Below are 22,805 nucleotides of genomic sequence, written 5' to 3' on the forward strand. Positions count from 1 at the left end.
ATTCATTTATTTTATTGGTACCGGTTACTTTCAGACGAGTCCCGTGACACTTGTGTGTCAAATTATTTCACTGTATCACAATTCCAGTGGGTCAGAAGTTTACATACACTAAGTTGACTGTGCATTTAAACAGCTTGGAGAATTCCAGAAAATGACGTCATGGCTTTAGAGGCTTCTGATAGGCTAATTGACATAATTTGAGTAAATTGGAGGTGTACCTGTGGATGTATTTCAAGGCCTACCTTCAAAAACTCAATGTCTCTTTGCTTGACATCATGGGAAATTCAAAAGAAATCAGCCAAGACCTCAGAATTTTTTTTGTAGACCTCCACAAGTCTGGTTCATCATTGGGAGTAATTTCCAAACGCCTGAAGGTACCACGTTCATCTGTACAAACAATAGTACGCAGCCGTCATACCGCTCAGGAAGGAGACGCGTTCTGTCTCCTAGAGATGAGCGTACTTTGGTGCGAAAAGTTTAAATCAATCCCAGAACAACAGCAAAGAACCTTGTGAAGATGCTGGAGGAAACAGGTACAAAAGTATCTATATCCACAGTAAAACGAGTCCTATATCGACATAACCTGAAAGGCCGCTCAGCAAGGAAGAAGCCACTGCTCCAAACCCGCCATGAAAAAGCCAGACTATGGTTTGCAACTGCACATGGGGACAAAGATCGTACTTTTTGGAGAAATGTCCTCTGGTCTGATGAAACAAAAATAGAACTGTTTGGCCATAATGACCATCGTTATGTTTAGAGGAAAAAGATGGAGTCTTGCATACCAAAGAACACCATCCCAACCGTGAAGCATGGGGGTGGCAGCATCATGTTGTGGGGGTACTTTACTGCAGTAGGGACTGGTGCACTTCACAAAATAGATGGCTTCATGAGGACGGAAAATTATGTGGATATATTGAAGCAACATCTCAAGACATCAGTCAGTTAAATCTTCCAAATTAATCTTCCAAATGGACAATGACCCCACGCATACTTCCAATGTTGTGGCAAAATGGCATAAGGACAACAAAGTCAAGGTATTGGAGTGGCCATCACAAAGCTCTGACCTCAATCCCAGAGAAAAGTTGTGGGCAGAACTGAAAAAGTGATTGCGATTAAGGAGACCTACAAACCTGACTCAGTTACAGCAGCTCTGTCAGTAGGAATGGGCCAAAATTCACCCAACTTATTGAGGGAAGCTTGTGGAAGGCTACCCGAAATGTTTGACACAAATTAAACAATTTAAAGGCAATGCTACCAAATACTTACTGAGTGTATGTAAACTTCTCACCCACTGGGAATGTGATGAAAGGAATAAAAGCTTAAATAAATAATTCTCTCTACTATTATTCTGACATTTCACATTCTTAAAATAAAGTGGTGATCCTAACTGACCTAAGACAGGGAATTTTTACGAGTATTAAATGTCAGGAATTGTGAAAAACAGAGTTTAAATGTATTTGGCTAAGGTGTGTGTTAACTTCCGACTTCAACTGTATATATAGTGGCAAGAAAAAGTATGTGAACCCTTTGGAATTACCTGGATTTCTGCATAAATTGGTCGTAAGATTTTATCTGATCTTCATCTTCACAACAACAGACAAACACAGTCTGCTTAAATGAATAACACACACATTTTGTATTTTTCTTGTTTATATTGAATACATCATTTAAACATTCACAGTGTAGGTTGGAAAAGTATGTGAACCTCTAGGCAAATGTTTTATTTATCTGTTATTTTACCAGGTAAGTTGACTGAGAACACATTCTCATTTGCAGCAAGGACCTGGGGAATAGTTACAGGGGTGAGGAGGGGGATGAATGAGCCAATTGTAAACTGGGGATTATTAGGTGACCGTGATGGTTTGAGAATTTAGCCAGGACACCAGGGTTAACACCCCTACGATAAGTGCCATGGGCTCTTTAATGACCTCAGAGAGTCAGGACACGTTTAACATCCCATCTGAAAGACAGCACCCTACACAGGGCAGTGTCCCGAATCACTGCCCTGGGACATTGGGATATTTTTTTTAGACCAGAGGAAAGAGTGCCTCCTACTGGCCCTCCAACACCACTTCCAGCAGGATCTGGTCTCCCATCCAGGAACTGACCAGGACCAACCATGCTTAGCTTCAGAAGCAAGCCAGCAGTGGTATTTTTTTTCCCCCTATTGTAAATGTCTTTCAAATTAATTCCTGAGTAGTATGCTGCTGGCAAATGATTTATCCAAAAGCTAATTAGAATCAGGAGTCAGCTAACCTGGAGTCCAATCATTGAAACGAGATTGGAGATGTTGGTTAGAGCTGCCTAGCCCTATACAAATCACTCACAAAATTTGAGTTTGCTATTCACAAGAAGTATTGCCTGATGTGAACCATGCCTCAAACAAAAGAGATCTCAGAAGACCCATGATTAAGAATTGTTGACTTGCATAAAGCTGGAAAGGGTTACAAAAGTATCTCTCAAAGCCTTGATGTTTATCAATCCATGGTAAAACAAATTGTCTATAAATGGAGAAAGTTCAGCACTGTTTCTACTCTCCCTAGGAGTGGCCGTCCTGCAAAGATGACTGCAAGAGCACAGCTCAGAATGCTCAATGAGATTAAGTCGATTCTTAGAGTGTCAGCTCAAGACTGGAACGTGCTAACATCTCGGTTGACGAGTCTACGATACGTAAAACACTAAACAAGAATGGTGTTCATGGGAGGGCTCCACGAAAGAAGCCACTGCTGTCCAAAAAAAACATTGCTGCACGTCTGAAGTTCGCAAAAGAGCATCTGGATGTTCTGCAGCGCTACTGGCCAAATATTCTGTGGACAGATAAAACTAAAGTTGAGTTGTTTGGAGAAACACACAACACTATGTGTGGAGAAAAAAAGGCACAGCACACCAACATCAAAACCTCATCCCAACTGTAAAGTATGGTGGAGAGAGCATCATGGTTTGGAGCTGCTTAGCTGCCTCAGGGCCTGGACAGTTTGCTATCATCGATGGAAAAATGAATTCCAAAGTTTATCAAAACATTTTGCAGGAGAATGTAAGGCTATCTGTCTGCCAATTGAAGCTCAACAGAAGTTGGGTGATGCAACGGGACAATGACCCAAATCACAGAAGTAAATCAACAACAGAATGGCTTCAACAGAAGAAAATACGCCTTCCGGAGTCGCCCAGTCAGAGTCTTGACCTGGGAATGGTTTAAGTGAGGAAGGAAAATGAGCTGATCTTGGCAGAGAGGTTTGGAAATCGCTTTCTTGTTGGTCTATTAACTAATTTACCGCATGGTGATGTCACCATGGAAGACCAAATCTCCATTCTTCCAAAACAGCTCTTACACTAAAAGGGCATTACATCATTTTCACAATTTCACAGTATTATTCCAACCTCGTAGTGTGGAAATATAAATAAAACAACGTTTTTGACTGCACTAATCCTTTCAGAATCATATGTCGCACCTCTATCACCACAAGGAGGTGCTTTGGAACAACAAATGTTAAGCTCCCTTCAGTAAGCATGCAACAGGTAAACTAACTTGTATTCAGATGACATTGGGGCTTACATTTTTATGTTATTTTTAAGTTATTTGTATCTGATTTAAATGTTTTTTTAGAACACTGACATATCTAATTGGATGTAGAAATCATTGCAAAACAATCCAATACATATTACAATGTATAAGTAGATAATACAGTCAGTAGTTACATCACACTAATGCTTTTGGCCTTATGCAGTGTCAAGCCAAACAATGAACACCAGGCTGCTGTGTATGACTGTGTCCCCCTGAGGGGCACAATGGGAGAGCCCAGTGCTGATATTATGACCTCTGACCTCTATTGTTATAGCTGATCGGGCTCGGCATGTGACTAGACGACAGCTGGGGCCACAGATGGAAAGGGGACGCTTACTAAGACACATGCCCCCTGGAAGGCCTTAAGTTTTCATCATCATCATCATCATCATCATCATCATATTCAATTACATGGATGCCTTCTGTCTTTATGACTTTCTAACTCCTTGTTGAAATGAAATCTTTCTCTGGTTGAAAGGAAAATGTATACACCAGCTGAGTGCAAATGTACACATCTTAAGTCCCTGTGTTTGTATACAGTCCATTCAGAAAGTATTCAAACCCCTTGAATTATTAAATTTGATTCTAAATTGGATTCAAGTGTTTTTTTCCTCATCAATCTACGCACAATACCCCATAATGACAAAGCAAAAAAAGGTTTTTAGAATTTTTACAAAAAAATATATACAAATAAAAGCTGAAATATCACATTTACATAAGTATTCAGACCCTTTACTCAGTACTTTGTTGAAGCATCTTTGGCAGTGATTACAGCCTCGAATCTTCTTGGGTATGATGCTACAACTGTATTTGGGGAGTATCTCCAATTCTTCTCTGCAGATACACACGCACGCACACACACACACACACACACACACACAAACACACACACACACACACACACACACACACACACACACACACACACACACACACACACACACACACACACACACACACACACACACACACACACACACACACACACACACACACACACACACACACACACACACACACACACACACACACACACACACACACACACGCTCCAGTGTCATTGTCAGATGGAGGTCTGGCAGACAGACAGAGGGAAACCCCACTCCTTCATTGTGATGTATGGAGATGTCTGAACAGAGCCCCACCAATCCTGCTTTATGCGCCACACCACCCCTGCCATGACACAGGGGAGGGAAAATGTCAACATGCTGGCCGGCGCAATGTTGTGCAGGCCTTGGAGTGTGGACATCCACCCTAGCCTCAGCTTAACAGCCATAAATACATAATATGCCCTCAAGGAAGACCAAATGGGTTAAAGAGGCCAGGAGTTACACATCTCCTCTATATTCTCTGGGATCTGTGAATGAGTTACTGAGTCTGTGCACGGAGTAGGAACAGTATAGTACAAGGCAAATACAGGAGCACTGCTCAGCCAACAACAGAAATGGCCATAATACATAGGCCACAAGAACTGACAATGATAGTAGATGCAAAAGAACAGCAAATGGGGCCTTGTTTTATGCAGATATTCAATGTTTGTGAGCATACTGGGAGTATCAACAAAGTGGTCCTTTCTGAAGAACAGTGTGTGGGTTAGAGTAAGAGAACTGGGGAATGGGGTAGAACGAGAAAGAGACAGAAGGGGAGAAAAGAAGGAACGGGAAGAAAAAGGGGTTAAAGGGAGACAGAGATTAGATGAGGGTGATCGATGGGAGGACAAGTGGACAGGATCAATCCTACAGTATATAGAGGCCATCTTGTCACAACAACACACCCCGACACACACACAAGCACACATGCATGCAAGCATGCATACACACACACACACACGCAATCACAGGGCCTCAAAAGGGTGTAGCTCAGATTGTGCAAATGTCTAGACACACACTAACAAAGAATAATGGCTGCTATTTTTGTACTCCTGCGAAAAGGCACATTTTTCTCACTGTACAGACTGAAACTGGGCTGAAACTCAGAAATAATGATTAGGGGGAAAGGCTGGGCAAAACGTTTCATTCCAACACAGGGAGGGTCTGAAACATGTCTCTGTGCATTCATACTCATACTGGAAGCATTCTAGAGGGAGAGAGGCTGTATGTCCTTAAACAACCAGCATGACCTTTTATGTTTACAGGTGGAGTATCACACATAAAAACATACAATATTATCCCCATCAAAAGCACTAAAGTACACTACATAATGAAAAGTATGTGGACACTTGCTCTACAAAAATCTCATTGCAAAATCATGGGGATTAATATGGACTTGGTCCCCCCTTTGTTGCTATAACAGCCTCCACTCTTCTAGGAATGGTGTCCACTAGATGTTAGAACATTGCTGTGGGAACTTCCATTCAGCCACAAGAGCATAGTGAGGTTGGGCACTGATGTCGGGCGATTAGGCCTGGTTCGCAGTCAGCATTCCAAAGGTGTTCGATGGAGTTAAGGTCAGGGCTCTGTACAGGCTAGTCAAGTTCTTCGACACCGATCTCGACAAACCATTTCTGTATTGACCTCGCTTTGTGCATGGGGCATTGTCATGCTGAAATAGGAAAGGGCCTTCCCCAAACTGTTGCCACAAAGTTGGAAGCACAGAATTGTCTAGAATGTCATGTATGCTGTAGCGTTAAGATTTCACTTCACTGGAACTAAAGGGCTAGACCGAACCATAAAAAACAGCCCCAGACCATTATTCATCCTCCACCAAACTTTACAATTGGCAGTATGCATTCGAGCAGTTGGCGATCTCCTAGCATCCGTCAAACCCAGATTCGTTCATCTGACTGCCAGATGGTGAAGTGTGATTTATCACTCCAGAGAACCCGTTTCCATTGTTCCAGAGTCCAATGGCGGTGAGCTTTACACCACTCAGGCCAACGCTTGGCATTGCGCATAGTGATCTTAGGCTTGTGTGCAGCTGCTTGGCCATGGAAAACCATTTCATGAAGCTCCCGACGAACAGTTATTGTGTTGACTTTGCATCCAGAGGCAGTTTGGAACTCGGTAGTGAGTTTTGCAACCTGAGGACAGCACTTACAGTTGACTGGGGCAGATCTACCAGGTTAGAAATTTGACAAACAGACTTGTTGGAAAGGTGGCATCCTATGACGGTGCCAAGTTGAAAATAGCTGAGCTCTTCAGTAAGTCCATTCTACTGCCAATGTTTGTCTATGGAGATTGCATGGCGGTGTGCTCAATTTTATACACCTGTCAGAAACAGGTGTGGCTGAAATAACCGAATCCACTCATTTGAAGGGGTGTCCACATACTTTTGTATGTATAGTGTATATTATCCAACAATGAGGTACACATTTATTCTCCTATCACAGTGTCAAATATATACAGTTGAAGTCAGAAGTTTACATACACTTAGGTTGGAGACACTAAAACGCGTTTTTCAACCACTCCACAAATTTCTTGTTAACAAACTATAGTTTTGGCAAGTCGGTTAGGACATCTACTTTGTGAATGACACAAGTAATTTTTCCAACAATTGTATACAGACAGATTATTTCACTTATAATTCACTGTATCACAATTTCAGTGTGTCAGAAGTTTACATAAAATAAGTTGACTGTGCCTTTAAACAGCTTGCAAAATTCCAGAAAATTATGTCATGGCTTTAGAAGCTTATGATAGGCTAATTGACCTAATTTGAGTCAACTGGAGGTGTTCCTGTGGATGTATTTCAAGGCCTACCTTCAAACTCAGTGACTCTTTGCTTGACATCGTGGAAAAATCCAAATAAATAAGCCCTCCACAAGACCTCCACAAGTCTGGTTCATCCTTGGAAGCAATTTCCAAACGCCTGAAGGTACCACGTTCATCTGTACAAACAATAGTACACAAGTATAAATACCATGGGACCACGCAGCCGTCATACTGCTCAGGAAGGAGACGCATTCTGTCTCCTAGAGATGAAAGTAGTATACTTTGGTGTGAAAAGTGCAAATCAATCCCAGAACAACAGCAAAGGACCTTGTGAAGATTCTAGAGGAAACAGGTACAAAAGTTTCTATATCCACAGTAAAACAAGTCCTATATCGACATAACCTGAAAGGCCGCTCAGCAAGGAAGTAGCCACTGCTCCAAAACCGCCATAAAAAAGACAGACTACGGTTTGCAACTGCACATGGGGACAAAGATCGTACTTTTTGGAGAAATGTCCTCTGGTCTGATGAAACAAAAATAGAACTGTTTGGCCATAATGACCAACGTTATTTTTGGAGGAAAAAGGGGGAGGCTTGCAAGCGGAAAAACACCATCCTAACCGTGAAGCACGGGGGTGGCAGCATCATGTTGTGGGGGTGCTTTGCTGCAGGAGGGACTGGTGCACTTCAAAAAATAGATGGCATCATGAGGCAGGAAAATTATGTGGATATATTGAAGCAACATCTCAAGACATCAGTCAGGAAATTAAAGCCTGGTCACAAATGGGTCTTCCAAATGAACAATGACCCCAAGCATACTTTCAAAGTTGTGGCAAAATGGCATAAGGACAACAAAGTCAAGGTATTGGAGTGGCCATCACAAAGCTCTGACCTCAATCCTATAAAACACTGAACTGAAAAATCATGTGCGAGCAAGGAGGCTTACAAACCTGATTCAGTTACACCTGCTCTGTCAGGAGGAATGGGCCAAAATTCACCCAACTTATTGTGGGAAGCTTGTGGAAGGCTACCCGAAACGTTTGACCCAAATTAAACAATTTAAAGGCAATGCTACCAAATAATAATTGAGCGTATGTAAACTTCTGATCCCCTGGGAATGTGATAACATTTCACATTCTTAAAATAAAGTGGTGATTCTAACTGACCTAAGACAGGGAATATTTACTCTGAATAAATGTCAGGAATTGTGAAAAACGGAGATTAAATGTACTTGGCTAAGGTGTATGCAAACTTCCGACTTCAACTGTACATGCAAATATGGGTTTGTTGAGAAACACTTTTATCGACTTTATGAGCAAGAGCTGCTCTGGGTTTCTTGTGCCTCTGTGTTAGACTAGGTTTTATAGATAAGCTTTCAGAAACAATATGTTCCTCCCCCATTTAGATGTCATGAGCTGGACTTGGCTAATAGTGTTTGTCTCCCTGCTGTGGACTGCTCTGTAAACAACCTGCTGGCCGTTGTTCTGTGAGAAACCATTGTTCTATAAACGGTCACAGATCAATACTGAGAAAGAGGAATTAATTTATATCACTTCTGTGTTCTTCTTAGTCTGATTTATAGGTGTTTCACAGTGCTATAAAGAGCAGAACTGGCTCTGTGCTCCACTGATTGAGTCATTCAGAGGGCTCGGTCTGTACTGTGAGGTGAGTAGGAACAGAAATACTACAATGCATTGAACGAGGCAAACACGCACACACTCACGCACATGCAGGCATGGTGAGAGACACACACATGCAGCCGATTTCAACAGATGGCACATCACCAAGTATGGTGCCCGTGATCACCCCTGAATGCTATTAAAGACTCGCCCCTCTCATCTCCATACCCTCATCCTTCAATCCTTCTTTTTTCACTGCTTCGCCACAAAGCCATCAATTATTCCATACCCGTCTCCATGTCACTGTATTTCTTCATCCACATTTTCCAGCAGTAAAATAAATAATGTGACAAACAGCTCAGGGGAAGAAGAAAGGCCAAGCCCCTCCTCTTAAGGGCAGTAAATTGCATGAGTCTGGCCCCCTATGAGAGAGAGAGTGTGTGTGTGTGTGTGTGTGGCTGGCCAACAGTCCAGCCATTGGCACACAAACATGTTGACAGCACTAGTTTAACAACACCTCAAAAGGTTTTAACCACTGTTATGGGTCACATATAATCACTCTCACGTCACCGTTTTACTCTGTGTCCCTGACAGAAGAGTTGGAGTCCAGTGTATCGGCAGTGTATCAAATACTTGTTCACCCCACTGTATCTGTCAATTGGACAGAGAGCTGGCTGCGCTCTTCACACAGGACTCCCTCAGGTGTCTCTGCAGGCATACGATTATTGTAGATATATTTCTTGGCTGTACCTGCGTGCGAGACGTTCCTCATTCTCTATCTGGCCTGTACACCAGCACATTAACAGGGGAGCACTATTCATTAAACTAACAGGCGGGATGTATGTCTGGAAGAGGCCAGTACGCAGGACAGCTACTGGCCAAAAGAAGAAATCCCTCCGTGAACATGTGAACAAACTGAAAATCCATTCATAAACTCATATTTCATTTGTAAAATGTCTTGTTTTCCTTTAAGACCAGTCTAAATTAAACATTATATTTAACTATTTATGAGCTGACAGCCTTATGCAGGATGAGGTAGCCTCTTTAGGAATGTGCTGAGATCAGTTCCCAAACCACCAATGCTATCCTACACATACAATCATAACGATACTTAAGTTGTATAGTAGAACTACAAAAGTGAAACTAGCCCCTCATACACTTATGCCGTTCTACTCGTGCATCAGCAGGGCAGTTTGTTAGCTGATGGAAACTGAGCGAGGTTTGCCCAGGAATTGACACATTTGTATATTTTAAAAGTTATTGCATTCCTGAGAGCTTATTCACCAGTGACAGGGAAACAAACAATGGCCTTATTGTGGGTTGGAGCTCAGCTAGAGCCCTGGTCCCTACCGGCCTGGCCAGGAGAGGAGAAGCACAGAGGCCTAGATCATCAGCACTCTGTTATGTGGGGCTCAGGTCCATAGCAGAATCCTGTCTAGGGCTGATACTGCCCTTCCTATCATTTGACCATTTATAAACAGACTACTTATACTGTATAAATATGATGGTAAAATAAATATAAAAAAATACCACTGTGTAATAAACATAATGTTTAATATATATAAAAAAAGAAAACACTGCATATATTTAACTAGTCACAATGTAAGAATTACAATTTTAAAAACGGATCATATATATAGTGGAAAAAAATCCCCCTTCAAATATTAACATGGCACAAGAAAATTTCAAAAACTACAAACTTGCAATGAAAAAAAACTAAATATGATTTTCTCACTGACGAAAGAACGATTCATGTTTAAATTTCATGTACGGAAGTAAATATTTTATATGATTCAGTTGACTTCTCAAAACACTAGAACTACACCACATTTATATTTTCTGAACATTTTAGTTCTGATTGTATACATATACATTTGTATACAGCGAATTTACATTATATGTTACTATCTGATATAGCCTACTCAATGAAATACTTGATCCTGATGTAACACTGGTGCCTGGTCCTTCAGACCAGGATTTTCCAAACTCGGTACTGGGGCCCGCCCTGGGTGTACTTTTAGTTATTTTCCCCTTACACTATACAGCTGATTCAAATCATCCGAGCTTGATGACAAGTTGATTATCTAAATCACCTGTGTAGCGATAGGGCAGAAGACGAAACGTGCACCCAGAACCTGCTTCAGACAATGTTGCCATCTTTGTTCTTATACCAGAAAGTTAGAATCCTACTAAATTGGCTGCGTGTTTACCAGAACCATTTTGAGATATGTCTGATATTTAATACCACAATTATATAAATAATGATTACATTTATTTTAGTAGTTTAGCAGACGCTCTTATCAAGTGACTTACAGTTAGTGCATTCATCTTAAGATAGCTACCACATATCTCACTCATCGTCAGTACATTTTTCCTCACTAAAGGAGCTATCAGCAAAGTCAGTGCTATTAGGGGGGAACAAGTCAAGTACAAGTGTTAGGGGTGCTGTGGGATTATATAAAATGTTTTAATTAGGTTTAAATCTAATTCAAAAAGCATAACTGAACACAGGATTATCACATAATTACAATATCCCTATAGCTACAGTGACATAGTAACTTATTTAATTCCTATACATGTTAAATATTAGTATGGTGTTTTCATATTATTCCACTCCTATATATATATAGTACACAACAGAGATTAGTGAGTTGTTTTAAATATCTATTTTGTCGTACTGTACCAAGTCGGTTTCCTCCCATTCCCCCTACTGTTATGCTCTGTTTATTAATGTGGTTGGGAACAGAAAGGGTGTGTAGTGGTTTATGGTAGTGGAGTGGAGGGGGTGTATGGATGTGTTCCTTCAAGAAACTCAGCAGTTTATGCTTCGGCCTCATTAGTCTTGTTTCTTACAGCTGATAACTGCTGCTCTCAAATGAGTTTAAATGTGGAGTAGACACATCTGTGAAGGCTTGATCAAATCATGAGCTGTTTTTTTGCCTGTGTTCTTCACATTGTAAAGGATGTCCTCTGTGAGCATACATGGCGTTGGGTGGGGACGGGGTGAGTGACAGGTCCATAGAAGGGCTCAAGGTGTGTCTGTCACACATAGTTTTCCCGGTGGTTGATGAAGATGCGGTCCGTCCCATGCTGGTGACACACCCATTCCTGATAAGACAGTGGCTGATGGGAGGGGCTTCGGGGTTCCTGGTGCGCGAGCCTGGTGGGTGTTCTCTCTGCCATCTCAAACCGGCGATCAGCCCTGCGAGCCTGCAACACACAACAAAGAGGATAGGATGACACTCTCCGTCGCTGTTGATATACAATAAACATATTTTTAAAAAACTTTCCATTTCAATCCTAAATAAATGCAGCTTAAAAATAATATCAAGATGTGTGAGTTGAAAAGGATGTTGTTTAGGTTGGCACTGAATCAGTAGAGAGGGGCTCACAAAGGAGAGATGCTAATTGGATGGAAAGGACTGTTCTCCCAGTAGTCCAAACAGACAGCAGCCATTGTTAGAAATACTATACCCACGCTCTACATACACAGATATTAATTTAATAACAGGGAGAAAAGAAACCTTACTAGTGTGTGGTATCAATAGTATTCTTGTCTGTGTGTGCATCTGATAAATTACTCAAATGTATATATTATTGTAGTGTTATTTTCAGACATAACTGTAGTATACTGTAGTATTTACTGTAGTGTTTTGCAGACATGATAGTAGTATATTGTAGTAATTACTCATCAATTTTTTTTGACGTGTGGGCTTGAGGAAACTTACTTGACAAAAACTAAAAGAGCAAATTTTCCATAACCTGTAGGTAGGAAAGACTGGAGTCTGGATAGTTCAGAGCTACTGCTATTTTCTATAACATGTATGGAACACAATACAGCATATGGTCTATACATATGGTCTATTCTCAGTCATGGGTGGCACAAATTGGGATATGGGGGATGCGAATGGGTGGGGTATATGAAAATGAAATAATGTAGTATTACTATAGTAAAAAGGACTGTAGTGTTTTTGCCAACAATGTAGTGTTTTTGCGGACGTTACTGTAGTATTTACAATGCTATTCTACAGTATACTACAACATTCTATGTAATCCCTACACGATCGAGGGGGATACTTAAGCAATAAGGCATGATGGGGTGTGGTATTTGACCAATATACCATGGCTAACTGCTGTTCTTACGCACAACGCAAAGTGGATTGCCTGGATACAGGCATTATACCACAAACCCCAAAGGTGCCTTATTGCTATTATAAACTATTTGCCAATGTAATTAGAGCAGTAAAAAGACATATTTTGTCATACCCTTGGTATACGGTCTGATATACCACGGCTGTCAGCCAATCAAGAGAGAGACACTCAAGTGTTTTAGTACTATATCTCTTGACACAATGATGAAAATAATCATGGCCTCTAAACCTTCAAGCTGCACACTGGACCCTATTCCAACTAAACTACTGAAAGAGCTGCTTCCTGTGCTTGGCCATCCTATGTTGAACATAATAAACGGCTCTCTATCCACCGGATGTGTACAAAACTCACTAAAAGTGGCAGTAATAAAGCCTCTCTTGAAAAAGCCTAACCTTGACCCAGAAAATATAAAAAACTATCGGCCTATATCGAATCTTCCATTCCTCTCAAAATGTATTGAAAAAGCTGTTGGGCAGCAACTCACTGCCTTCCTGAAGACAAACAATGTATACGAAATGCTTCAGTCTGGTTTTAGACCCCATCATAGCACTGACTGCACTTGTGAAGGTGGTAAATTACCTTTTAATGGCATCAGACCGAGGCTCTGCATCTGTCCTCGTGCTCCTAGACCTTAGTGCTGCTTTTGATACCATCGATCACCACATTCTTTTGGAGAGATTGGAAACCCAAATTGATCTACACGGACAAGTTCTGGCCTGGTTTAGATCTTATCTGTCGGAAAGATATCAGTTTGTCTCTGTGAATGGTTTGTCCTCTGACAAATCAACTGTAAATTTCGGTGTTCCTCAAGGTTCTGTTTTAGGACCACTATTGTTTTCACTATATATTTTACCTCTTGGAGATGTCATTCGAAAACATAACTTTCACTGCTATGCGGATGACACACAGCTGTACATTTCAATGAAACATGGTGAAGCCCCAAAATTGCCCTCGCTAGAAGCATGTGTTTCAGACATAAGGAAGTGGATGGCTGCAAACTTTCTACTTTTAAACTCGGACAAAACAGAGATGCTTGTTCTAGGTCCCAAGAAACAAAGAGATCTTCTGTTGAATCTGACAATCAATCTTAATGGTTGTACAGTCGTCTCAAATAAAACGGTGAAGGACCTCTGCGTTACTCTGGACCCTGATCTCTCTTTTGAAGAACATATCAAGACTGTTTCAAGGACAGCTTTTTTTCCATCTATGTAACATTGCAAAAATCAGAAACTTTCTGTCCAAAAATGATGCAGAAAAATTAATCCATGCTTTTGTCACTTCTAGGTTAGACTACTGCAATGCTCTACTTTCCGGCTACCCAGATAAAGCACTAAATAAACTTCAGTTAGTGCTAAATGCGGCTGCTAGAATCCTGACTAGAACCAAAAAATTTGACCATATTACTCCAGTGCTAGCCTCCCTACACTGGCTTCCTGTCAAGGCAAGGGCTGATTTCAAGGTTTTACTGCTAACCTACAAAGCATTACATGGGCTTGCTCCTACCTATCTCTCTAATTTGGTCCTGCCGTACATACCTACAAGTACGCTACGGTCACAAGACGCAGGCCTCCTAATTGTCCCTAGAATTTCTAAGCAAACAGCTGGAGGCAGGGCTTTCTCCTATAGAGCTCCATTTTTATGGAATGTTCTGCCTACCCATGTGAGAGACGCAAACTCGGTCTCAACCTTTAAGTCTTTACTGAAGACTCATCTCTTCAGTGGGTCATATGATTGAGTGTAGTCTGGCCCAGGAGTGTGAAGGTGAACGGAAAGGCTCTGGAGCAACGAACCGCCCTTGTTGTCTCTGCCTGGCCGGTTCCCCTCTTTCCACTAAGATTCTCTGCCTCTAACCCTATTACAGGGGCTGAGTCACTGGCTTACTGGTGGTATTTCATGCCGTCCCTAGGAGGGGTGCGTCACTTGAGTGGGTTGAGTCACTGATGTGATCTTCCTGTCTGGGTTGGCGCCCCCCCCTTGGGTTGTGCCGTGGCGGAGATCTTTGTGGGCTATACTCGGCCTTGTCTCAGGATGGTAAGTTAGTGGTTGAAGATATCCCTCTAGTGGTGTGGGGGCTGTGCTTTGACAAATTGGGTGGGGTTATATCCTTCCTGTTTGGCCCTGTCCGGGGGTATCATCGGATGGGGCCACAGTGTCTCCTGACCCCTCCTGTCTCAGCCTCCAGTATTTATGCTGCAGTAGTTTATGTGTCGGGGGTTAGGGTCAGTTTGTTATATCTGGAGTACTTCTCATATCTTATCCGGTGTCCTGTGCTCTCTCTAATTCTCTCTTTCTCTCGGAGGACCTGAGCCGTAGGACCATGCCTCAGGACTACCTGGCATGATGACTCCTTGCTGTCCCCAGTCCACCTGGCCGTGTGAAACTGCTGCTCCAGTTTCAACTGTTCTGCCTGCGGCTATGGAATCCTGACCTGTTCACCGGACTTGCTACCTGTCCCAGACCTATTATTTGACCATGCTGGTCATTTATGAACATTTGAACATCTTGGCCATGTTCTGTTATAATCTCCGCCCGGCACAGCCAGAAGAGGACTGGCCACCCCTCATAGCCTGGTTCCTCTCTAGGTTTCTTCCTAGGTTTTGGCCTTTCTAGGGAGTTTTTCCTAGCCAACGTGCTTCAACACCTGCATTGCTTGCTGTTTGGGGTTTTAGGCTGGGTTTCTGTACAGCACTTTGAGATATCAGCTGATGTACGAAGGGCTATATAAATACATTTGATTTGATTTGATCAACATTCAGGACTCGAACAACCCAGTTTATAATACAGTTTATCCCATGGCATTGTTGAATACTCCTTTCTGATTGACTTGAAGGGAATTCTAGTGTGTGCATTATTTCCCAATAACATACATTATATTTGCACGGTATAATTCAATGGCTATAGATCATTTTTACAAGTTTTGTTTGACCTGCTTTTCAAAGCAAAAGTCGAATTGAAAACAGTATTGGTATTGCTGAATTCGGTTTTCATAATAGCAAGCTAGGATTGATGGTTTGGTAGGCTAAACTAGCAAGTATGTTTGTTTGGTTACCATGGCAACTACTGTTGCTATCTAGTAAACTTGCTAGCTACTTCAGTGGGTGTTGAACACATTTCAACGCTTGCACATCTTGGAACACACCTTCCCATGTTGTTCATTATTTTCCATATAATAAATAGCCCATCGTTGATCATTCTTTACGAGTAGTATAGCTAGTATTCTACAGTATACTACAAAATGATATTCTTCTTTAAGTACTAATTACACATGATAAAGGGATACTACAGTGTATAGTATAGTATTCTCCAGTATACTACATTTCACTACAGTTTACTACAGAATTCTAAGTACTATAATATTCTGTAGTAAACTGTAGTATTTTTTATGTGGGATGTTAGGAGCAGTGTGGTGTAGTACCACAACCCTAACCTAACCCTAGCTTCATATCTACATCACTGTTCAACCTTAACCCTTAACCACAACCCTAACCCCAGATGTAGCCCTAACCCTAGCACCACCTGCAACCCTACACATAATAAAGTGTATAGTTTTAATGTCACGGGCACAAGTACAGTGAAATGCCTTTCTTGCAAGTTCCAAACCCAACAATGCAGTAATCAATATCAATGTGGTACTAAAAATAACATAAGAGCAAAAACACACAATAAATAAAAAATTAAGTAACAAGCTATTTACAGGGTCAGTTCCAATACCATAATTTACAATGTGCTGGAATATTGGAGTGATAGAGATAAATACTGCATGCATTGGGTATGGTGACTACGCATCAGGATATATGATAAACAGAGAAGCAGTAGCATACATTATGATTGTATGTGAGCATGTGTGTATGTGTGTAGAGTCAGTATAAATGTGTGTGCATGTTATGTGTGTTGTCGTGTCTTTACTATCATTAACTGAAGACTGATAGTTTTTATCAAAGATTCTCTGTAATTAGTATTATGCGATTAGACTGATTAATCATGTAACTGTAATTACTAGGAAGTCGGGGCACCAAGGAAAAATATTCAGATTACAAAGTTATCATTTCCTAAAATAACTTTTCGGATATTTTATCTGATCAATTAATGAATTATTTACTTTACCTCACGTTAGTCTCATTCCAAACGTCGTAAATTGTTGGTTATCTGCACGAACCCAGTCTTCACTATGAGTCATCCATACATCAATTGTCTTAAACAATTTATTTATTACTAACTAAGTAATTCACAGAAATGCATAAACAAACAAACAAACAAGGTAAATGTGGTTACATGAAATGATAGGAGAATATGCCCTAGTGGACTAAACCTGCATGGTGGCTTGTTAGACAAAATGGGAAGTGGGGGTCGACTAAGAAGTCACTACAGAGTGATAATTATAACAATTGAAATGCTAATCCTTTGCACATGAACGCTCACTCATTCGGGAACAATTGCAATCAATATATATATTTACGCTCAGTGTGTCGTCTTGATCACTGGTGAAAAGTTAGTTTATTTTGTAGAATTGTCTGTCTCTCTCCCTTTCTCTCTCGGTTGTGGTTAGAGGGGATAGTTCAGAGTGACATTCATTAATTTGTTATAGAATGGGTGTTTCGGCGGTTGTCTGTCTTCGCGTTCAATGATACCGAATTCCTAGCTGGGGACTAGTAATTAATATCAAAGACTTGTTCTTATTCTGTCGGTATCGACAGTCTAAGAGTTTAACCACGTGGTATGGTTAAAAGATTCAGCAATGGTCTACAATCTTTGTACTCCGGTGATTGAGAGAAACATGGTCTGCAACCTTTAGCCATCTTGTAATTGAGGTAAGCTCGGTCTGCTGATCGAAAACCAGAGTGGGGGTTTTATTCGGAAGGGCCGAAAAAGGGCTGTCCCAGGAGGCCTGACCCTAACTGGGCTCAGTGGCGGTCCTCTGATTTAGTTCAAATCAAAAGGGAATTGTTTTTTTCTTCATTAAACAGTCCAAAATCATATTACACAATTTCACAAACAGTATCATACTCACTCATTCATCTTATGCAACAATTAGATGTAAACCTCATATCTGAGGCTATTATATAAACAGCGTTATGGTAATGTGGCCACACCGTCTCCCATGAGCTTCCCCAAGTTGTAACAAACGGACCAGTTCGTAGCTGGATTCTTCACCGATTTTTTATACTTTCTCCGGAACATTACATTTGTTCATACCTCAAGTTCTGTGAGGTGGAAGGATTTCCTTTGTTCTCCATGAAAATCTACTCTCTCTATACTGTGTGGCCATGTGGCAGGGTCTTCTCAGGAAAATACGACCTCTCTGACCACAGCAACCTAGTTGAAGGAGGCAAAGGGGGAGGCAGGGAGAGGGGGATGGGGCTTGCTATACCCAAAGAGGCCAACGTCATGACAGTGTGTTGGAGTGTCAGTGTGCGTGAGTGTGTAGAGTCCTGTGAGTGTGCAGAGACAGTGCAAAAAAATAAAAAAAATACAATGGTCAACTCAGATAGTCTGTGTAGCCATTATTTTAGCTATTTGGCAGTCTTATGGTTTGGGGATAGAAGCCTGTTGGTGTCAGATTTGATGCACCGGTACCGCTTGTCACGCAGAAGCAGAGAAAACAGTCTATGGCTTGGGTGGCTGGTGTATTTAACAATTGTACGGGCCTTCCTTTCACACCGCCTGATATAGAGGTCCTTGATGGCAGGGAGCATGACCCCAGTGATGTACTGGGCTGTCTGCACCACCCTCTGTAGTGCCATGCAATTGAGGGTGGTGCAGTTGTCATTCCAAGCAGTGATGCAGCCAGTCAAGATGCTCTTAATGGTGCAGCTGCATAACTTTTTAAGAATTTGAGGGCCCATACCAAACCTTTACCACTTCCTGAAAGGGAAGAGGAGCTGTCGCGCCTTCTACACAACTGTGCGCGTGTGAGTGGACCAATTTAAGTCCTTATTGATTTAGACCCTGAGGAACATGAAGCTCTCGACCCTCTGCATTGCAGCCCTGTCGATGTGGATGGGGGTATGCTTGCCACTCCGTTTCCTGTTGTCCACGATCAGCTCCTTGGTCTTACTGACGTTGAGGGAGAGGTTGTTGTCTCGGCACCACACTGCCAGGCCAGTGTGGAGATTGTTGCCAGTGATCAGGCCTAATACCTTTCGTCAGCAATATTGATGATGGTTTGAGTCGTGTTTGGCCACTCAGTTGTGGGTGAAGAGGGAGTACAGGAGGGGATTAAGCACACACCCCTGTGGGGCCCCTGTGTTGAGGGTCAGCGTGGTGGAGGTGATGTTGCCTACCCTCACCACCTGGGGTTGGCCCTTCAGGAAATCCAGGATCTAGTTGCAGAGGGCGGTGTTCAATAGTAGCAGTGTAGCAGTGCAGTGTTTACCTGTGACAGGGAGGCCACCTGTGGTGCATGGACAGCCAGAGGGATGGCTGGGGGTCTCTCTGTGTATGGAGGAGGCGGCTTGTGTGTTGGAGGTAGATCAATCCTGCAGGGAGACAGGAGAAAATAAAAAACATTTGATGTCATTCTTAAAATGTAAGCAGACAGTGACTAAAACTCGTAAGACATATTATTGTGAGATGGCAAACCAGGTAATTGCAAAGTGGTTGGACCAGATGAATTAAATTGTTAGGAACGGTTTCCACTGTGAATTAAATCAATTGCAGACTAGAATTGACAGGTGCTAAGCCGGGTTAAATAGAATCATTAGGTTAACATCCATCCCTAATCAAGGCTCACCTCACGCTTGGCTTACCAATCAACCTAATCTCCTCCCACATCCTTCAAACCCCACTCAAGTTCCTCTCAACATCAATCCCCCTCCACCAGAAAAACACTGACCAACTCCCCTCCAATGGATCCTATTCTAAACACTAGTCGTAAAAACCCTCCTCCTACTTCGCCTCACGCAACCATCACAGCATCTTCACTCCACTACACTGTCAGCTCTTTCCTCTACACTTTAATCCTGTTTTGGAGAGATGTGGTATCATCTCTCTTGCTCTAACTCCAAATTGTTGTCCTTCACCCAGGTCATACAAACAGGGACATGTAATATTAGGCTGTGGATGTACTTCCTATTATTGTAGTGATGACCCTCACACTCCAGAGAATTGGAAAGCAGCTTGAGTTCATAGTTAATTTTTGCAACCTTCCCCCACTGATCAAAAACACATACACTTAGACCTGTGGTCATTTATTACCTCTCGTCATAATCATTGATTTCTAAAAAGATTGATCACCCTAAAGTGCATCCCTTATAACTGCCTTACTCCTAGGACTCCAGCTCCTTCTCTCCTACTTGGATGACACCTGGAGAGAAGACATGGTTGATGTATAGTTAATGAACTTGCGTGTGTTTCCCACAGTAGCCTGTGTGACAGTAGACTGCACCGGCTCCATTAGGAGAAGACCTGGGCTTTAATGTGTGTGTGATGACAGAGAGGGATGAGGCCTGGAACCACTCAGCCGGGCCCACAGGGTCAATAGGGACGCCCTCAGGGGGACACAGCCGGGGTTACACTCAGGACGACCGCCTTTTTTTTGGCATCAGACACACACCAAGAAGGCCCAGAGTAGGGTAGACACACCCGTCTGGACCTCTGTGTGTGTGTGTGTGTGTGTGTGTGTGTGTGTGTGTGTGTGTGTGTGTGTGTGTGTGTGTGTGTGTGTGTGTGTGTGTGTGTGTGTGTGTGTGTGCGTGTGTGCGTGTGTGCGTGTGTGCGTGTGTGCGTGTGTGTGTGTGTGTGTGTGTGTGTGTGTGTGTGTGTGCGTGTGTGTGTGCGTTTGTGTGGTGTGTTTGAGTAGTCGAGTAATGTGGCACACACACGCATGCAGGGACAGAAAGTATTTTTTTCCATTCGCACACAGCTGTTCAATACTGGGTTTCAGATCAGGGTCATGTTTCTTTTGGCCAGACTGGATGTATTAGAGTCTTCTCCAACAGTCAGACTGAGAATCAGCTCTCACACTCACCAGCTCCAAGGCCGTGGGGACAAACGGCTGTAGAATTCAAATGTGAAACTCCAGTGAAAGAGCCAGAGTCGAGATTTAACAAAGCGATCAGACTACTATCATAATGGTTAAATAACACCTTGGATCAATGGCGAAACTAGTGAAACAATCTAGGCTTATTATCACCATTATTATCAGGATTAAACTAGCGCTCTTAATCAGAAACTGCTAGAATGTAAGGATAGGGTTTGGGTGAGTAAGTGTCAAGCATACATTCAGTTGAAGTCGGAAGTTTACATACACTTAGGTCATTAAAACTCGTTTTTCAACCCCTCCAAAAATGTCTTGTTAACAAACTATAGTTTTGGCAAGTCGGTTAGGACATCTACTTTGTGCATGACACAAGTCATTTTTCCAACAATTGTTTACAGACAGATGAGTTTACTTATAATTCACTGTATCACAATTCCAGTGGGTCAGAAGTTTACATAAACTAAGTTGACTGTGCCTTTAAACAGCTTGCAAAATTCCAGAAAATTATGTCATGGCTTTAGAAGCTTATGATTGACATCATTTGAGTTAATTGGAGGTGTACCTGTGGATGTATTTCAAAGCCTACCTTCAAACTCAGTGGGAAAATGGTAAAATCAAAAGAAATCAACCAAGACCTCAGAAAAAAAATTGTAGACCTCCACAAGTCTGGTTCATCCTTGGAAGCAATTTACAAACGCCTGAAGGTACCACGTTCATCTGTACAAACAATAGTACCCAAGTATAAACACCATGGGACCACGCAGCCATCTTACCGCTCAGGAAGGAGACGCTTTCTGGCGTCTAGAGATAAACCTACTTTGGTGCGAATGGGGAAAATCAAGGAAGAAGCCACTGCTCCAAAACCGCCATAAAAAAGCCAGACTACGGTTTGCAACTGCACATAGGAGCAAAGATCGTACTTTTTGGAGAAATGTCCTCTGGTCTGATGAAACAAAAATACAACTGTTTGGCCATAATGACCATCGTTATGTTTGGAGGAAAAAGGTGGAGGCTTGCAAGCCGAAGAACACTATCCCAACAGTGAAGCACGGGGGTGGCAGCATCATGTTGTGGGGGTGCTTTTCTGCAGGAGGGACTGGTGCACTTCACAAAATAGATGGCATCATGAGGGAGGAAAAGTATGTGGATATATTGAAGCAACATCTCAAGACATCAGTCAGGAATTTAAAGCTTGGTCACAACTTATTGTGGGAAGCTTGTGGAAGACTACCCGAAACGTTTGACCCAAGTTAAGCAATTTAAAGGCAATGCTACCAAATACTAATTGAGTTTATGTAAACTTCTGACCCACTGGGAATGTGATGAAAGAAATAAAAGCTGAAATAAATAATTCTCTCTACTATTATTCTGACATTTCACATTCTTAAATAAAGTGGTGATCCTAACTGACCTAAGACAGGGAATGCTTCCTAGGACTAAATGTCAGGAATTGTGAAAAACTGAGTTTAAATGTGTATAAGGTGTATGTGCTAAAATGTATGTAAACTTCCAACTTCAACTGTATAATCAAACACACACACACGCACGCACGCACGCACGCACACACACACACACACACACACACACACACACACACACACACACACACACACACACACACACACACACACACACACACACACACACACACACACACACACACACACACACACACAGAAAGATCCAAACAACCCCACCTCCCGCAAGCTGAGAGGGTCTCCATAGGCTTTATCCTAAACTGCTACAATGACAGATGAATGAGAGCCTTTTAGCAGGACTGCCTACAGCCCAACAACTCCCATTCTCTCTATTGTAATGTACATTAATGTACTGTATTGTACTTTC

The 22,805-nt window shown here is 42.0% G+C and overlaps 1 protein-coding gene across 1 annotated transcript in view; it reads right to left on the minus strand.

Moving 5' to 3' along the window:
• Positions 1 to 10,365: 10,365 nt before the first annotated feature.
• The window catches only part of LOC110537326 (nectin-3-like protein), an 87,973-nt gene continuing 75,533 nt past the window's right edge, over positions 10,366 to 22,805 (minus strand). The window contains exons 7-8 of the mRNA XM_021623275.3: positions 19,356 to 19,458; positions 10,366 to 12,040 (exon numbers count right to left, since the gene is read on the minus strand). Coding sequence (XP_021478950.1) covers positions 11,873 to 12,040; positions 19,356 to 19,458 — 271 coding nt within the window. The 3' untranslated portion in view covers positions 10,366 to 11,872. The remainder of the gene's footprint in view (positions 12,041 to 19,355; positions 19,459 to 22,805) is intronic.

Source organism: Oncorhynchus mykiss, chromosome 12, assembly GCF_057628025.1.
Source record: "Oncorhynchus mykiss isolate SJ-2025 chromosome 12, ASM5762802v1, whole genome shotgun sequence".
In the NCBI taxonomy this organism is placed as follows: domain Eukaryota; kingdom Metazoa; phylum Chordata; class Actinopteri; order Salmoniformes; family Salmonidae; genus Oncorhynchus; species Oncorhynchus mykiss.